The sequence below is a fragment of the Poromitra crassiceps genome (genome assembly GCF_964638095.1).
Source record: "Poromitra crassiceps genome assembly, chromosome: 5".
Taxonomy (NCBI): domain Eukaryota; kingdom Metazoa; phylum Chordata; class Actinopteri; order Beryciformes; family Melamphaidae; genus Poromitra; species Poromitra crassiceps.
In genome coordinates, this window is record NC_139642.1 from 21051767 (window position 1) to 21071766 (window position 20000).

The 20000-nt window shown below is 44.0% G+C and overlaps 1 protein-coding gene across 5 annotated transcripts in view; it reads right to left on the reverse strand.

Annotated features, from left to right (window-relative positions):
• The window catches only part of msi2b (musashi RNA-binding protein 2b), a gene marked incomplete at its 3' end in the record, with an annotated part of 439826 nt that overhangs the window by 69046 nt on the left and 350780 nt on the right, over nucleotides 1–20000 (reverse strand). For all 5 annotated transcript variants that reach the window (XM_083636412.1, XM_083636411.1, XM_083636410.1 and 2 more), the window contains exon 10: nucleotides 4736–4810. In XM_083636412.1, the coding sequence (XP_083492538.1) occupies nucleotides 4736–4810 (75 nt within the window). The remainder of the gene's footprint in view (nucleotides 1–4735; nucleotides 4811–20000) is intronic.

Sequence of the window (20000 nt, forward strand, 5' to 3'; positions counted from 1 at the left end):
AGCAAAGATACAAAAGCAACACAGAGATGTAAACTGTAATCATGTCTAAAGCAAAGCAACACGGAGGTGTAAACTGTAATCATGTCTAAAGCAAAGATACAAAAGCAACACAGAGGTGTAAACTGTAATCATCAGAAGCTACATTCAAGACACATCACATCAAGACACATCACAAGCTACGTTCAAGGAAGCGCTTAATGGCCTATGAAAAAAGAATCAGGCAATGAAGACACTCGCGTTGAATAGGCCTGAATATAGAGACACTGTCATAAAAGAGCCTTAAATGGAGGCAAAACCAACTGGCAAAATAGAGGTGGAGAGGCAGAATGAACAATCATAGTCCTCTCACACACACACACACACGCACACGCACAGGCACACACACACACACACAGACACACACACACACACACACACACACACACACGCACGCACGCCGACACAGCCACCTCTGTTTGACCTCCACTGAATTGGGTCCCTAGCGAGGATTACGGGCAGTGCTTCAGAAAAAATGAGCTCCTCTTTTTCAACAGTCAATTTTTAACCTCGGCGGCCGGCCAACGCTTCTAAATCCCTGAACGCTACGAGAGGGAAGGGCCAGAGAAAACCTTACATGTCTGAGCAGCAAGGTCACTGCGCCACTATCACAGAGAATCACAGGGAGGAGGGGGGTCCTTTTACAGGAAGAGTCAGGGGATTAAAGCAAAACCTACTAAAGTTAACCCAAAGCAATCAGGACCCCTCACCCTGGCTTTTTAATCAAGTTAACCCAAAGCAATCAGGAGCCCTCACCCTGGCTTTTTAATATAGTTAACCCAAAGCAATCAGGAGCCCTCACCCTGGCTTTTTAATCAAGTTAACCCAAAGCAACCAGGAGCCCTCACCCTGGCTTTTTAATCAAGTTAACCCAAAGCAACCAGGAGCCCTCACCCTGGCTTTTTAATCAAGTTAACCCAAAGCAACCAGGAGCCCTCACCCTGGCTTTTTAATCAAGTTAACCCAAAGCAATCAGGACCCATCACCCTGGCTTTTTAATATAGTTAACCCAAAGCAATCAGGACCCATCACCCTGGCTTTTTAATCAGGGGCCCTCACCCTGGCTTTTTAATAAAGTTAACCCAAAGCAATCAGGACCCCTCACCCTGGCTTTTTAATCAGGGGCCCTCACCCTGGCTTTTTACTGCTTCGTTTTTCATGATTTTGAAACGTAATGTTATATACTGTACAGTACTTGGCAAAGTTTTTAATCGTTCAAGTTTGGCTGGGTTAGGGATGTTCATCAATAATCGAAAATCGATAATTGATTGTTAAGGAATTGATTCGATCATGTGGAATTTTTATTGATTTTTTATATATATTTTTTAATTAAATCAAATAGGCCTAGATGTGCTGAAACTATAAGATTGGATTTCACTATGTGGTCGCAACCAGGTGAGGGCGCAATGGGACTATGAGACAGAGAAAACTGAACAGAACACCTCTGGGTGGGGCTATGGGCGTGGCCTCACTGGGCTGGCTGCGGTGAGAACAGCAACAGCACATTATATAGTCAGCATTCAGCCAGCCCAGACGAGGAAATGAAGCGAGTGAAGCAAAGTTTTGTTTGGGACCATTTCGAGTTAAAAGACGACATTGTTCATTGCAAGAACTGTGATGCCGTTTATAAGTACAACATGGCTAAGACGCCAATGATTCATTCACCACTTGAACAGCGTACATCCGAGCCTGGTTAACGAGCTCTCAGCCTACCATCACTTCGGTGTTATCGGCGAGGAGATCTGATGGCCGGCATGCAGAAAAGATCACCCAGGCCGTCTGCAACCTCATCGAGACGGATATGCTGCCCATATATATCATTGAGGGCAACGGTTTTCAACACCTGATCAATGTGATTGAGCCAGCGTATGAGCTTCCCTCACGGAGCACCATTACCAGGCGGATTGAAAAGCGCTTCATAGCGCTTCGCACATAGGCATTTTGTAAAAATAATAATAATAATAAAAAAAAAATATTAAAAAAAATATTATTATTAATATTATCGATAATCGATAATTGATAGTTAATTTTCCCGAATTTCGATTATGGAAATTGATTCAAAATGCACATCCCTAGGCTGGGTGGTTAATAAGAAATTTTTCTGTGTTGTGAGTCGTGATGAACTCAAAAGACATTTATTTTTGGGTTCCAGGGGCTTTTTTAATACAGAGCCTTTATAGAGAGGTTTTTATCTGTGCTAAGGCTGTGGCAATATAACATGTCCCGTGTCATTAAAGAGGGATACATTGAGCATTATGGGATGGATTTAGAGCTCCGGACTCGGGGGCGCGGGTTTGATCCCCCTGCTTAGCATCAGGACGACGACAGCTCGACCGGCCGGCCGTCAAAAACACACTGAGCCACCGCGGTGGACGAACAAGGGCAGCTGGAGGAGAGAGCACAGTTGGAAGAGGCAGGGATTTGACAGGCTGTGTTTGGCCAACCCTACTGGGCCATCAGATGTGTGTGTGTGTGTGTGCGCGTGCACGCGACTGCGTGTGTGTATCCGTGTGTGTGACTGTGTGTGTGTGTGTGTGTGTGTGTGTGTGTGTGTGTGTGTGTGGCGTGTCCCCTGGTGCACTGTGGTCCTTGAAGAAAAGTCCAGTCCCCAGACTGCTGTATTTGAATGGTGTTTCCTCTGGCTTAGTCACAGCATGGAAGTCCTCGAGCGCTGCTCCACAGCTCAGCCCTTTACAGCTCAGCTTTTCACTGTTTCATTGCTACGCTCAAATCAGTGATGTTTCCTGTGCAGTGTCACCGCCCACAGTTCACTATCAATATTGTTCAAATGTTGAACATTGAAATTCTGGCTACAACGTGTTTTTCGGCCACTTCGTACTAGAACAGTGATTCAATCTCAAACCGTTTTCATTTCGAGGAGGACCACGAATTTAGTCCACATTAGGGACACAGACCCACTCGGACCCAAATCTGAGAATATTTTTATTGTTAGAGATGATTTTGTCCAGAATGTCATTATTATCTGTACTGCAGCTAGAGGGATCATAATAGTCTATTTAATGGAAATGAGGTGGATAGGTCGGACTTGCTTGTTTCTTCAAACCCTAGGTGGATTTATTGCTGTCCTTATCTTGTATCTTTTAGATTCTATATTTTAAGTCTGGTTTTAGGACTCTACATTGCTGCAGGTTTAAGTCTGTATGTGTCCATGTGTCTTTTATCTTTTTCTATCTTCAGATTTTTTGACCAGCAAATGTAAAAAAATGTATATCATTCACAGAGAAAATGGATATTTACTGTTAATTAGTATATATAGGATCTGCATAGTACACCAATTATGCAGATGTACTATATAAAAATATATATATATATATTTCCTCCCATATCCAATCAGATACAATCTTCATCATATACTGGCACCAATGCTAGACAGGCAGCTGGTAGACCAGCCCACCCCTCACTCCTTCAAATAAAACCATGAAATCTACTATGAAGTGTGGATTTGCCATGTTTTGCCATACATGTATGCTGGGTTTGGTTGTGGCATGTTGCATTGTAAAGGTGTTTAGAGGCACTGAACAGGTTAATGTCACCTTATCAAATCAGATTAGGAGAGAGGGGGGTAACAGCTGGCAGGAGTGAATGCTGTGGCGTGGAGTCTGCCAGGAAGGGGTGTGTCCTTTAAGCACAGTCATGTGACAGCATGACATTCATCCTGAGGAAACCCTAATGACAACTGACACAGTGTGTGGTGTGTGTGTGTGTGTGTGTGTGTGTGTGTGTGTGTGTGTGTGTGTGTGTGTGTGTGTGTGTGTGTGTGTGTGTGTGTGTGCGTGTGATTTCCTACACGTCCTCATACCGGAACGGCAACACAAGTCGATTTCTCGCGACAAGGAAATTGAAAGACAAGGATGTTAGCGGTCCACCTATCCCACCCCTTTGCCCTTACGTGTCAGCGAGCTATTTCAATGTCAGACTGTTGTAACATTATAGACCACCAGGGGGCACCGCTATGTCCTGGTTACAGCTCCCGACTCTGCTGTATGCACTGCAGGCATGGACTTAGTCACATGACCGTAAGAAGTCGCATTCGTAAACATCGCTCATTTGAACCCCCGTGAAAATCAACCAATGTTTTTGTTTTCCTTGTGAGGATGGGCTGTTCTACTTCTATCTTGGATCTCCAGTTACTGCAAGCGTTAAGGTAAGAGTTAAAGGGACAGCTCACCCTAAAATCCCAAATACATATTTTTCCTCTCACCTGTAGTGCTATTTATCCATCTATGTCGTTTTGTGTTAGTTGCCTGAGTTTTGGAGATATCGGCCGCAGAGATGTCTGCCTTCTCTTGAATACAATGGAACTGGATGGCACTCGGCTTGTGGTGCTCAAAGTGCCAAAGAAATACATTTGCAAAAAACTCAACAGCATTGTCTCTTTCCAGAAATCATGACCCTGTTACTCAAGATAATGCACAGACTTTGTTGTGAGTAGTTTCATATAGGAACTAGCTAGCAGCTAGCGGGTGTAGTTCGGTCAAAAAAAGTGTATGTGTGTGAGTGTGTGTGTGTGTGTGTGTGTGTGTGTGTGTGTGTGTGTGTGTGTGTGTGTGTGTGTGTGTGTGTGTGTGTGTGTGTGTGTGTGTGAGTGAGTGAGAGTGAGACAGAGAGAGAGCGCATCCAGTTGTATGTATCAAAGTGAGCAGAGAGGAATCAAACAGCTTATCAGAGCAGAACTTACCAGGGAATTGGTAGCTGTAGCTCGGGGCAAAGCCAGTGTAGCCTCGGCCGTATGTAGCTACGATGTTCGGGTAACCTGGGGAGGAGATGAGAGAAGGAAGCTGTTAGAGGAAGGTCATCTGATCTTCAAATACACCATGACCAATGGAAAATACATTCTTATCTCCACCCAAAATAGAAACAAACTCTGTTATCTCTGAGGTACAATGACTCTCTGGAGAGAGCGTCAATCATAGGCTGGACTCGGCATCAGAAGCCCACCTACTGTACACACACACACACACACACACACACACACACACACACACACACACACACACACACACACACACACACACACACACACACACACACACACACCTAAAGTAAATCACTTTTATGCCTTTTGAAGCGTTTTCTAAAAATCGCATTTACGTTCCAAAAGTCATAAAAGTGATTCACGTTTGTGAAGATTATCCTGCTGAACCCAAATTTGCGCTCCCATAAACTTGAATAATTTATACTTATTAGAAAGTGTCCCTCAGCACATGGACGCAGACGAAAAAGAAAGTGTTGCTCATGGTGTTGCATTTATACTTCAGTGAACGTTCGCCTCGGTTCAACGGTCACGTGACACTCGAACGCTATAAGCAGACAGCCAAGAGAAGAGAGGGAACACAGGAGGCAAGATGTAACGTACTTGGCTGCAGCCGCATATAAACGACACACAACCACACAACTCACCTCCTCTCTCTCTGGGAAATTGGTCACGATGTTCTTAGTGATTTTCACAAAGTCATACATCAAGGACAGGCTGATAAAAATAGCGGGGACACGTTCATTCATTTCAATGGAGTAGGGATGCACATTTTCCGCAAATTCCAAACTCGATCATTGGTAACGTTAACAATCAATCAATCGATTAATTGTAATTAAAAATACAAAATTTTCCAAACCATACCAAATGCATTTTTTCCTCAATACAACGTTTATTTATGCAGCAGCAACTTATTGTATATTTCTCACAGCATTGCATAGCATAGCCTATGCTATGAAACACATAAAAACGTGGAGGCATAACTTTTTAGACATGTCAACATTTGCCCAGAATCCCCGTCACGGCCGCAGGGGCTCACTTACCCACGCAGATTGTTTATTTTTTCTGCTCGCAGTCCAGGTGAGACTCCAGGCGAGCCAATTTATCCCAATGAACACTGTTCTACTTGAACAGCATCTTATGACTTGTCTGAAAAGGGCTATAGTGATGACCCGAGTGTCCGGGTCCGCCTATTACTTACACTTTGTTAAAACAATAAACGAGAGTCAGGCTGTAACGTTATAACTAGGGCTTTCAGCGTTAACCGCGCGTTAACGCGCGCCGATCATAACGTGTTTTTTTTTTTTTTTATCGCGTTAATCGCATACCGCTAATTTGTCCCTTCGTCGCCCCGTACTTGTAGTCAAGCCGTTCGGTTTCCTGTCTCCTGCTTGTGCAGGCAGGCATGGAAGAGAACGACAGCAATACGCTTTTAAATGGATCGTTTTACTTCCCAAATGGCACAGTGGATAAGTCAAGAGCCGTAGTTTGCACCTTGTGAAAAACGGAATTAAAATATCACCGAAGTACATCGAGTTTGAGGCGAGCGATCACCTGAAAGTAGCTAGCGGCCAGCTAGCAGCCAGCTAGCTAGCGCGAGACTCCTCACTCATTATTCCTTCAGAGTCTCGGATGCGCGGGTTCTCTAACCACTGGGAGGTCGGCTCCAATGGCTTCATGCGATATACACGTTATCAATACACAGTTTCCAATACCGAGCCATTATTCACATGGAAGTGCCAAAGTTTTTAGCTCAGATACAGCCTTCTTCGGCTGTGTCATTTTGGGTTTCGACTGCTCCACAGCGCCGCCGCCGGAAGTATCGGTTTTGGAGTGTTTACAATTATTGTGCATTTATTTTCTATTCAAGATGCATTTTGTAGACATTTTGTGACCTCCTGTCTACATTGCACTTCTATTGAATTGAAAATAAATCTAAAATTCAAGATCACAAAGTACATTTATTTGCATTCATTTGATTCCCAATCACGACACACTGGTAATAATTATTAATATCTAATTAAAAATGCTTTGCAATGCAAAATAATAGCATTTTAAACATGCGATACAAAGACGCGATTAATCGCGATTAATTATAGTTAATCGCACGATTAATCGCGATTAAGAAAATTAATCGTTTGACAGCCCTAGTTATAACACGTTTCCACATTCGTTCTCAGTTAGCTCCTAGCGTTAGCACACACCAGCTCTGTGGTCAACAACAAAGTCCCCCACTTCCTATTGTACGGCAACTCTCGAGGGGACAAACACAGAGCCTCGCATAGTCTGTTACAGTGATATCATTGCGCCCTCTGGAGGATCATTGAAAAATTATTTGAAAACACCATTTAATGCGTTGGTTTTATGTTTTGTTTTGATCGAGTAAGAGTAAATCCTTAATTAACAAGCAATTCATCGAGTTTCGATTAATTGTGTGCATCCCTACAATGGAGCGTAAACCAAAACAAGGAAGTCATGGGCGTGTGCCGTCTATATAGGCAATCAGACTTGCGTGACACTATGTGACGTAGTCAGCGACACTAGACATTTCACCAGGTAGCAGACACTGCTCGCCGACACTTGAAAGTGTCGACTCAAGTCCTCATTTCTGTCGGCGATGGTTTCAAATGTGTCACCAGACCAAGAATAAATTGGGCTTTAGAGTGGGAGGCAAAGAGTCTGCATGGTGGGGCGGTTGCATTAGGGCTGGGCAATATAATCGATACGGCAATATATCGCGATATTTTATTTCCCGATACTGTATCGATACTTGGACGCCAAGTATCGCAATATTTAATTTTTTTTTTTTTTTTTTTTTTGCAGGCCATGCCATGCCAGGCCTCTGCATCTGGTGATTCCCACCCCTAATCGATACTGTATCGATATTTCCCATATCGATGCGTTCAGTAACACACTCAACACTAAATTTGTCCACTAACTTATCAGTATAAAGTGATGTACATATTATTACACTACCTGGGTGGTACACAGTGTGTTGTATCTTTAGCTCCATTATTTAATTTTGAGTAAATTCTGTAGAATATCGCAATATATCGCAATATGTATCGCATCGCAATATATCGTGATACAATCGTATCGTGACCCAAGTATCGTGATACGTATCGTATCGTGGGATCCTTGCCAATACCCAGCCCTAGGTTGCATGCTGGGGCGGTTGCCAGGTTGCATGCTGGGGCGGTTGCCAGGTTGGAAAATGAAGAAAAACCACGGTTAGGAGGCAGATGAGCACAATGTTCACTCTGCTGCTCCGATGGCCGTTTCATTCCTTTAAAACCCTGTGTCTGTGTGTGCACATGAGTGTGTGTGTGTGTGTGTGTGTGTGTGTGTGTGTGTGTGTGTGTGTGCGTGCGTGTGCGTGTGTGTGTCAGTGGAAAACCAGAAGCAGAGAACAACGTTTCTGCAACAGCACGAGCACACAAACAACACATAGGTCCAAATAACACATCCTAAAACAAATAGAGGCCACAATACTCCAGAGAAAGAGAGAGAGACAATACTCCAGAGAAAAAGAGAGAGACAATACTCCAGAGAAAGAGAGTCACAATACTCCAGAGAAAGAGAGTCACAATACTCCAGAGAAAGAGAGATACAATACTCCAGAGAAAGAGAGACAATACTCCAGAGAAAGAGAGACAATACTCCAAAGAGAGAGACAATACTCCAGAGAAAAAGAGAGACAATACTCCAGCGAAAAAGAGAGAGACAATACTTCAGAGAAAGAGTCACAATACTCCAGAGAAAGAGAGAGACAATGCTCCAGAGAAAGAGAGACAATACTCCAGAGAAAGAGAGACAATACTCCAAAGAGAGAGAGACAATACTCCAGAGAAAAAGAGAGAGACAATACTCCAGAGAAAGAGAGTCACAATACTCCAGAGAAAGAGAGTCACAATACTCCAGAGAAAGACAATGCTCCAGAGAAAGAGTCACAATACTCCAGAGAAAGAGAGAGACAATAGTCCAGAGAAAGAGAGAGAGGCAATACTCCAGAGAAAGAGAGAGAGACAATACTCCAGAGAACGAGAGATAATACTTCATAGAAAGATAGACAATACTCCAAAGAGAGAGAGACAATACTCCAGAGAAAGAGAGACAATACTCCAGAGAAAGAGAGTCACAATACTCCAGAGAAAGAGAGCGACAATAGTCCAGAGAAAGAGAGACAATACTCCAGAGAAAAAGAGAGATACAATACTCCAGAGAAAGAGCGAGATACAATACTCCTGAGAAAGAGACACAATACTCCAGAGAAACAATACTCCAGAGAAAGAGACAATACTCCAGAGAAACAATACTCCAGAGAAAGAGACAATACTCCAGAGAAAGATATGCACAATACTCCAGATAAAGAGAGATACAATACTCCTGAGAAAGAGTCACAATAATCCAGAGAAAGAGAGAGACAATACTCCAGAGAAAGACAGAGACAATAATCCAGAGAAAGAGAGAGAGACACTATTCCAGAGAAAAAGTCACAATACTCCAGATAAAGAGAGAGACAATACTCCAGAGTCAGAATAATCCAGAGAAAGAGAGAGACAATACTCCAGAGAAAGAGTCGCAGTACTCCAGAGAAAGAGACAATACTCCAGAGAAAGAGACAATACTCCAGAGAAAGAGTCACAATACTCCAGAGAAAGAGAGAGACAATACTCCAGAGAAAGAGTCACAACACTCCAGAGAAAGAGACAATACTCCAGAGAAAGAGTCACAATACTCCAGAGAAAGAGAGACAATACTCCAGAGAGTCACACTAATCCAGAGAAAGAGAGATACAATACTCCAGAGAAAGAGTCACAACACTCCAGAGAAAGAGAGAGAGAGAGGGTGGGCTATTTGAAATTGACAGTGGCGGCTGGCAGGGAGCGTCTGACAACATTTTCACCTTCTATTTCAATTGGCACTCCCACTGTGAGGCTGGGTTTGGTCAGGGAGTTCCCTAAGTGCTGCTCGCCGGATATTTCAGCGCCTACTGGCCTCTGTCCGACCGGCTATTTTATCCATTGCATTTTTGGGGAGTTGGGGAGTATTAACCAGTAACACTCGCACGCGCACGCACACGCACACACACACACACACACACGGAGTGACTTTGACTCGATGTGAAAATAAAAGCTCAGCACATTGAATCCAGTCTGTCAACAACAGAGCTTCAAGGTTCACTAGCACAACTGAGTTGTGTCAAATATAAAGGCACCAAATACGGCAACGCTTTATATTAAGGTTCTATTAATAAGCGTTAATTAATAGGTAATAAGGCTCTTATAAGGTGCTTATTAACACTATTATTATGTTAATAATACTATAAGTGTTAATAACCGCATTATAAACATATTTATTGGTAGCTTATAAGACATTTATAAGCACTTTATAACCACCTTTATTAGCAAGGCAGGAAGAGGTGCTTGGTAGAGGGAACACAGGGACCCCGCATTGATAATTATTTCTTAAGAAGTTTATCAAGTCAGTCGGGTGAAGTCCAGCGACAGGAAGTAACCCACAGCTCGCAGGACATCAGCACCCCTGATGTTGAGGCAGGTCCTAGCACCGAGGAAAGCAGAGAGGCCAGCCAGCCAAAAAGGGAGAAGATTAGCGGTCAGAAGCCTAGAGTTAAGTGGCCAGGTGCAGCGGAAAGTAGGAAGTGGGAAGATATCAATAGTGATTTGGTTAGGATGTTAGAGAAGCTTAAAGGAACTGCTGAGAGTAAGTTGGAGAAAATGGGAGATTGTATTTATGATTATGGTAAGGAAAGGTTTGGCGTCTTTGAGAAAAGGAAGAAACTAGAGGGTGAGGTAGTTAAATCTAGGCGCCAACAAGAGATAGATAGACTTATCCAGGAGAGAAGACAGCTTAAGAGGCAGTGGAGGAAAGCTACAGAGGTTGAGAAGGAAGGCATTGATTGCTTGCAGTCAGATGTGAGGGATCGGTTGGCAGTTTTAAGAAGAGCAGAGAGCATTAGGAAAAATAGGAAAAAGAAAGAGCGAGCTAGAATAGCATTCTATAAGGATCCATTTAGATTTGTGAAGTCATTGTTTAGTAAGGAAAAGAATGGTAGCCTTATGGTACCTAAGCAGAAGCTTGAGGAATATTTGGAGGAGGTTCACAAAGATAGGGAAAGGTTTAGAGAGATGACAGTCCCAGCTGATATTCCACCTATTGGTGAAATAGAGAGCCAGTGTGATGATAGCCCACCAAGGTGGAAAGAAGTTCAAGAAGTAGTGAGACGTGCAAGGGCCTCTTCAGCCCCGGGTCCTAATGGAGTCCCCTACCGGCTGTATAAGAGTGCTCCAGATGTGTTGCAGTTTCTATGGAAGCTGATGAAGGTAGTCTGGAAGAAGCAGGTTATTCCTAAGGCATGGCGTAGAGCAGGGGGAATCTTCATTCCTAAAGAAAGGGACTCGTTAGAGATAAGTCAGTTTAGACCTATCAGTCTACTTAATGTTGAAGGGAAGGTTTTCTTTAGTGTTGTGGCACAGAGGCTGTCTAGTTATCTAGAAAAGAATAGGCTAATAGATACTTCGGTGCAAAAGGCTGGAATTCCCGGCTTCTCCGGGTGCTTAGAGCACACCAGCATGATCTGGCACCAAATCCAGTCAGCTAGGCGTGAGAAGAGAGACCTGCATGTAGTATTCTTGGACCTGGCTAATGCTTTCGGGTCAGTGCCGCATAGTCTGTTATGGGAGGCCTTTGATTTCTTTAGAGTGCCAGGTAGTATAAAGAGCTTAGTTAAAGCCTACTTCTTAGATATTCAACTCTGCTTTACCACAGCAGAGTACACTACAGCTTGGCAGCAGCTGGAGATAGGCATTATGGCAGGGTGTACAATTTCCCCATTAGCTTTTACCATGGCAATGGAGATCATTATTAGGGCTTCAAAATGGGTAGTGGGTGGAGAAAGGCTGCAGGGAGGGCTGCGGCTCCCTCCAATTAGGGCATACATGGATGACATGACGACTATGACGTCAACCGCTCCATGTACTAGCAGATTGTTGGATAAGTTAAATAGTAATCTGCAGTGGGCTAGAATGAAAGTGAAGCCAAGTAAGTCCAGGAGTATTTCAATCATTAAAGGGAGGGTAGTAGGTAAGAAGTTTGTTATAAATGATGAGGTGGTGCCTACAGTGTTAGAGAAACCAGTCAAGAGTTTGGGAAGATGGTATGATGCAAGTCTCAGTGATAAGGGACAGTTTGAGGAGGTGAGGCAGGAAATGATTCAAGGTATTTCAAGTATAGACAAGTCAGGGCTCCCAGGAAAGTTAAAGTTGTGGTGTTTGCAGTTTGGATTGTTGCCTCGGTTGATGTGGCCACTGACAGTGTATGAGGTTCCCCTTTCAAAGGTAGAAAAGCTAGAAAGGATGATTAACTCATTCATTAGAAAATGGCTCGGAGTCCCACGCTGCCTAAGCAGTGTAGCCTTATATGGGAAAGGCATATTGGAATTGCCATTATCTAGCCTGACAGAGGAGTTCAAGTGTGCTAAGGTTAGACTGGAAATGACTCTGACTCAGTCAAAGGATCCAGTGGTTAGGAGTGTAGCGCCCACAGTTAAAACAGGGAGGAAGTGGAACCCAAAGGAGGCAGTACAGCAAGCACAGTCAGCTCTTAGACACAGGGATATCATAGGTCAGGTGCAGCATGGGCGTGGAGGCTTAGGGTTGTGCATAGGGAAACCTGTGTGGAACAAGGCATCAGTAATAGAAAAGAGGAAGATGGTAGTTGAAGAAGTACATAGGCAAGAGGAGGCAGTAAGATGTACTAAGGCAGTGTCGCAGGCAAAGCAAGGACAGTGGGTGAACTGGGAGAGTGTAGAGAAGAGAAAGTTGAAGTGGAGAGAGTTGTGGAGCATGGAGGCCAGCAGAATTAGATTTATTCTAGGGGCTACTTATGATGTGCTGCCATCTCCCCAGAACTTAAATCAGTGGTTGGGCGAGGATGGTGCCTGCCCGTTGTGTTCTAGTGTATGTACATTGAGGCATATACTGTCAGGGTGTAAGGTTAGTCTCTCCCAGGGGCGATACACCTGGCGTCACAACCAGGTGTTGAAATGTTTGGCAGCTGCAGTTGAGGAAAAGCGGCTAGAAGTAAATTCTCTAGTTGCTAGCAAAGAGAATAGACAGATCAAATTTGTACGTGAGGGAGAAAAGATTAGACCAATTAAGGTCAGGCACAAGTTAGGGCAGCTAAGTGTAGGTGGAGCCTGGGAAATGAGGGTTGACTTGAATGAACAGCTAGTCATCCCAGCATATATAGTTAGCACCCGGCTACGTCCGGACTTGTTACTGTGGTCTGAGGTAGAGAAGAGAGTTTATTTTATCGAACTCACAGTCCCGTGGGAAGATCGAGTTGAGGAGGCTTATGAGCGCAAGAAAGCTAGGTATGCTGAAATGGCAGCAGAGGCAGAGCAGCGAGGTTGGAGGGCTCGAGTGCGGCCTGTAGAGGTGGGCTGCCGTGGTTTTGTGGCAAAGTCCGTTATTGCCTTACTAACTGAGTTGGGCATTCGGGGACGGAGCCTGAAACTTGCGGTTAGCAACATGTCTCAGGCAGCAGAACGAGCAAGTGAATGGCTGTGGATAAGGAGGAAACATGCTAGCTGGGGAGCTCGCTAAGGTCAGATTGATTGTTTGTTGTTGGTCATGATTAACGGTCCGCATCAACAGGGCTGAATCATTGACAGTGGTGGTGTAGTTAGGGAGTGTTTGTTGTTGGTCATGATTAACGGTCCGCATCAACAGGGCTGAATCATTGACGGTGGTGGTGTAGTTAGGGATTGTTTGTTGGTCATGATTAACGGTCCGCATCAACAGGGCTGAATCATTGACAGTGGTGGTGTAGTTAGGGATTGTTTGTTGGTGGTCATGATTAACGGTCCGCATCAACAGGGCTGAATCATTGACAGTGGTGGTGTAGTCAGGAATGTCATACCGAATCGACCTGGATAGCTAGGCTTAGATAGTGAGGTAATATGCAGTTGTGCGGTGGTAGCATGGAGGGGGGTGTTTCCAGGACGCTGGATTACACCGTTAAGCCTTCTTGAGGTGTCGTGGGCCTAACTTAACGAAACGTCGGTGAAGGAAGGTGCCCACTTGAAAACCCCAATGACATGCTTCATACTGCTGTTGGCTAGGGTAGGTAACTGGTGATTTGTGTCTTGTTTATTAGTTTGTTAGCCTGTTAGCTTGTTTTATTCTGGATTGGGCTTCTAAATGTGTTTTTCCTCGGATTTTGGCACAAGGGATAGTAACATCTTGTCCTGTGTATTAATTAATAATAGCTGGTTTTGTTACTTCATTAAGCTTAATAGTTTGTTATTACCTTATTAGCAGTTAACTATGCACTTAACAGTTAACTATGCTTTTTGCAGGTACCGGATCTAAAGCGAGAACAGTGCCTTATTAAGGTTAATAAATCCTTTATTATGAACTTTTTATGCTGCCTCAATGGAGGCAGATGTCTGAATGGCCAAACGGCCAGGGGAATGATTCTGAGAGATGTGTGTTTCACTCAGGGTTTTGTGTCTCTAAGAGGGGCAAAATTGCATGATGGGACAAAAATGCAAATTAGCCTCCCAGAGCCTTCTAAACAGCCAATAAGAGGTTTTTCTTGAATAACTCTGGAACCGACGCTTGGATCTTTCTGAAATTTTCATCGCTTATCCAGGAAGTGAGCATGGGCTCATGAGGTACCTGCAAAAAGCATAGTTAACTGTTAACAAGGTCATAACAAACTATTTATTAAGCTTAATGAAGTAACAAAACCAGCTAATAAAGGTGGTTATAAAGTGCTTATAAATGTCTTATAAGCTACCAATAAATATGTTTATAATGCGATTATTAACACTTATATAGTATTATTAACATAATAGTGTTACTAAGCACCTTATAAGAGCCTTATTACCTATTAATTAACGCTTATTAATAGAACCTTAATATAAAGCGTTACCCAAAATAATTTCACAAACGTATGATTCGTAAATAAACAAGGGTGATCACAAATGTGTTTTTCTGTTCAAAATGCCACCCTAACTTGAATACATATCAAGCCCGTATTCAAATAAGAGCTTGTAATAATACCGCGAAAGTGAAGGTCCTTTTGAACCACTTTCACATGTTCAGCTTTCAAAAGCAGGATTCAGATGTGTTGCTATATTCAACCACAGTCAGGCAATACAGATCCATGTGACAATGCTCTCATGGTCCTGGTGTCAAACACACACACAAGCATGCAGTCATCAGTACAGCACGTGCGCCTCATTGCAAATGAGGAAGTAACTTCGGTTACTCTTCGTTAGTTCGGTTACTCTTTGTTAGTTCTCGGTGTGTTGATTTACTTCGAAAATGACCGTTTCCCGTAACTTTGGATTATTATTTCATCGCGTGGTGAGTACGCAAGTCACAACATGTACATACATGTCATAACAGCAATAGTGATGTCATCAGTGATGTCACTCGAGCAATTGTGCGGTCACCTTATTATAGTAGTAAGTCAGAGAACAAAATTACAGAGCAGGTTTCATTCTATTTTTGACACATTGAGAAGGAATTGTGATATCAGTCGCTACAAGCCTGCGCCGTTGTATTTGCCCATCTTTATAATGAATCAAGCCTGTGGTTTGATCTGCTTTTCCCGACCTTCTCTCAGCACCCTGACTTAATATGCATGCTAATGTACCTATTTTATGGCTCAACAGTTCACATTCACTTTAAAATCAATTATCCATCTGCTAAAGCCATGTGTGGCTGCCAGGGGCTTAAGTGCATATTAATTTCAAGCCAACGTACATGTGACTCTCTTCAACACAATCAAGATAAATAGCTTGATTAGGCACCGTCAACAAAAAGGAGCGCGGGAGAGGCCCTTTAATGAGTCGTAGGCATGTAAGGAATTAGCGCTGCCTAAGTAACGAGCTCTGTGGAGCTCCTTAAGTAACGAGCTCTCCCTAAGTAACGAGCTCTCCCTAAGTAACGAGCTCTGTGAAGCTCCCTAAGTAACGAGCTCTCCCTAAGTAACGAGCTCTGTGGAACTTTTCATGCAAATTGCCAAACAGGACTGTTTCACTGTCCCGCTTTTCCAATTTCATTTAGATAAGAAGCTTGGCATTAGCGCCAATTATTCATACAGGCCCTGCGCTGCCCTCTGCTGGCCTGTCTTGACACTGAAAGTCAGTGGTTAGAGAAGCTCATACAGGCCCTGCTCTGCCCTCTGCTGGCCTGTCTTGACACTGAAAGTCAGTGGGTAGAGAAGCTGGCTTGTGATGAAATGGTTGCTAATCCCCTGACCGGCTGGGAATAAGTGGGTAGGAAGCCAGCAGAACACTGTCGTACAACCAGGCAGCCCAAACTGCACAACTGTATGGATGTGAAGCAGCGTGTTAAAGCTGCAATAAGCAACATCTTCTGACCACTAGAGGGTGATAGAGACTGTAGTCTGACTCACTGGAAGCAGGCTGCAGGTATAAGCTCTGCCATTGGCTCCGACCATTTCTGTCAGAGCGGAAGCCCTGTGCGTCGCTGTCAAATGCCTCCGCCGCTGTGAAACAACAACAACAACAACAACAACGCTAGCTAGCAAGATAGCAAGTTAGCAACCTGCACACTGAAAACAACAACAACAACAACGCTAGCTAGCAAGATAGCAAGTTAGCAACCTGCACACTGACAATGGCAAGTTTTGACGAAGATTTGGACCGTGCGATAAAGCAGGCCTGCTTGGTACTTTGGGAGGTTGGTTGTAAAGGTAACAGAGCCTTTCAGAAGTAGTGTGTGGGTGGGAAGAGAAGGGAAGGGGAGGGCAGGGAAAAAAAACGATGAAAGAACCAAAAGACACTGGAGCTCCTCCGCACTCACTCAGCCACACAGAACTCTATATCCAGATCCTATATATATATATATATATATATATATATATATACACATCCTATTAGGTGGCATTTTAACACCAAGCCAGATGAAATCACTTATTCATAATTTCATCATATTTAGGTTTCCCCCTCATTTGCCTCTGTAATGCTCTGTTGGAAGTGGGGGCATCAGGGTTGTGTGTGTGAGTGTGAGTGTGCATGTGCGTGTGCGTGTGCGCGCGTGTGTGTGTGTGTGTGCGTGCGTGTGTGTGTGTGACAGGGGGGCGTAGGTGAGGAGTGAGGCAAACAGTGGGCGTGGCCATTAGCCGACTGCATGTGGGACTGGGCGCCGAGCATCTAACGATTTATTTGCTCCAGTTGCTTTCGGCAGCCGATCAATCTCCCATTAATTAATTCTTGTCACTAACACAAAGGCTGATGTGATGTGTGTGTGTGTGTGTGTGTGTGTGTGTGTGTGTGTGTGTGTGTGTGTGTGTGTGCGAGCGCGCGCGCGCGTGCGTGCGTGAGTCTCTGGTGGAATCCATGATTCCATAAGGGGGGGGGGGTTGGTACCTGCCTGTCTCTGTGCATCTGACAGCAGCATCAATCTGTAAAAGTCTCCTCTCCTCTTGTGTCAAAGCACTCCAGCAGACAAAGACCTCTGCCAAGCACTTCTGTTGTACCAAAGAGTATAGAAGGCAAGAGACAAAGCTTTTTTTGACAAGAGCACTGCCGCCCTTTTTGGCCTGAAAATGCCTCCTTCCTTCGCCAATGGGAAACAGCACAGAACCATGAAAGAGAGACACACCATGACCGGGAAGAACAGCCATTTCGGTAGAGGTACTTTTGTACGGCGCTGTGTAGGAGGGGCATTTTATTGCCGTCATTATGGTAGTCTCCTTCAGGCCAAAATGGTGGATTTGCTGGGCGCTAAAGTGGCAATGGAACAACGTATTAAAAATAGCCGTCCGTTCTTAGCAATGTAAGTTCTGTGGCTGTACCTTTTCTATGGATGTGCACAGGATCATTTAGGGTTGCATTCCCGCACGCGTGTGTGGAGAGAGGCTTATTCACACTCTGGAACATTGAGTGTTCATTTGGTTTCTTTGGGCAGGTGTGAACCCTGCAATTCAAACTGAAAGAACCACACAGACACACCTTGAAATGCCAGTCTCAGTCGTGTTCCATGTCACCTGCGGTGTGCTTTGAGTGAGAACGTGATCCCAACCAATGACAGAAAACAATGAAAACAAAAGGTTTTTTCTGGGTAGAAGGAGTTTGGACGTGACATCTGACAGCCAGCTTGTTCCTCGTGCTCGGAAAGCCGAACAGAATAAAATGCAAAATGCAAAAAAAAAGATGCCGACAGGTCCAAGTAATGGCTTTGGGATTTCTCCTGTTTTAATGAGAGATACTATTGTCCAAAAATAGATGCTGTCAGCCTGCAGCCTCATAATTACAACTGCAACACACTGGGGCCAATAACCATGTTATAGCACTCCCTCTGCTCTGTTATTGCTTTACCCCATTGATACCTGATGCAGCATTTGTGTGCGTATCCCTTTAAGACCGCGAACCGCGTTAACGCGGTTCGCGGTCTTAAAGGGATACGCACACAAATGAGGGATATACACGCAAATGCTGCATCAGGTATCAATGGGTTAATTACAGAGAAAAGAATCACATGGCGTTCTGCCCTCTAGTGATTGGTTGCATTGGTTGGTCTTTATCAGAGCAAGTGGTGCCAGCGGAAGTCCAAAATGCGTGACATGTTAGCCAATGAATAGCCAGGAAGGAGGCTCGTGCTACGTTTGAAATGCTAAAATAAAGCTGATAATATACAATTTGATTCTTTAAACGTCTGACCCTTTCAAAGCACATCACAAACTGTCCATGTTGCTGCAACTCGACAGCGCTGCTTAATCCAGAACCTGACTTTCGGGAACTTTTGTGAGGTAAAACATAAATAAAACTGGTCCATTGGGGTGAATGGAGATATCGCAACTCTTCTATTATACGGAAGAGTAACGCGGTAGAATTATGTGATTGACCAATTTGATGAGTGTTAAACAAAGCCTTGTCTTAAGGGGGCTGTGATTGGCCGGGCGGGGATTTAGGCCATAGATATTATATTACTATAGATGGGTCACCGCAGGCTCCGCCAATTCTAACAAAAATGGTAGCAGCAAGTCTCCTAAATGGGCGTGGTCAACCATTGACTCAGACCTGCCGAAAGTCTCCTAAGTGGGCGTGTCCGTGGAAAACCATGGGCAAAACCCATGTGACAAAATGACAGGAAGTGAGTTGGAAGTCGGGCCGTCTTGCTTGAATCCCATCATCTTTGTTTAGGCCAGTGGTGCGGTGTTCAAACTTTTAACGATGCAGCTGCCACAACAAATGAAACATGAGCTAGCTGGTCAGCTGATTGGTTATGTTCCCAGGCTAACAATGGGCTTCACTTTCAGAGAGTCTATTTGTATTGTATTGTATTTTAAACGACACCAGAAGCCTTCCCATTGGCTGGTTGGTGCCACAGATCCCTAAGACATTTCAGCTCTACATACAATAGCCTGCCCTAAAATGTAAATCAGTATTTAAAAGAAAGATGTTAACGTCCAAATGACAAAAGTTGATGCTGATCTCCACAAACAAATGTTTGATGTTTTTACTGTAGCTGCGACCAGCAGCTCTATGGGTCGCGCTGTCGGGCGGTCGGCCCATAAAAGTTTGTGATGTACTTTGAAAGGGTCAGACGATTAAAGAATCAAATTGTATATGATCAGCTTTATTTTTGTTGATTATTTCTACTCTCTACTCCACTGTATACACACACACACACACGCCGTCTCTCTCTCTGTACTTACTCCACTGTATACACTAGAGATGCGCGGATGAGCTTTTATGCCATCCTAATCCGCGTGTATGCATGAACCGTCCGCCTGCCATAAATCCGCGCAAATTATTTCATACTATTTATAGATCGACGCCCGCCATGCACCCGACGCTATAAACGCTATAAAACGCTATAAAAGGAGCAAACTTACGGTTTCTGCTGCCGTTGGTGCGATCGCTGCAGTCCAAGACTCCAAATAAACTTCCATGCTGTATTATGTCCAGTCCACCACTTGCCCTCATGTAGTTTACTCGGCTAACGCTATACAGCTTTAAGTTTAGTTTACTTGATTGCCTCATTGTATGGGGAAATACGAACGCGTCTTCTCTTCAAACACGTCTTCAGCGGAGACTAATTTTTGAGGGTGACATCATTGACCATATATGGACGAAAAGTGGAGAGCACATGGCTATTGTTTGGTTTACGGCCGTGGGTCCTTT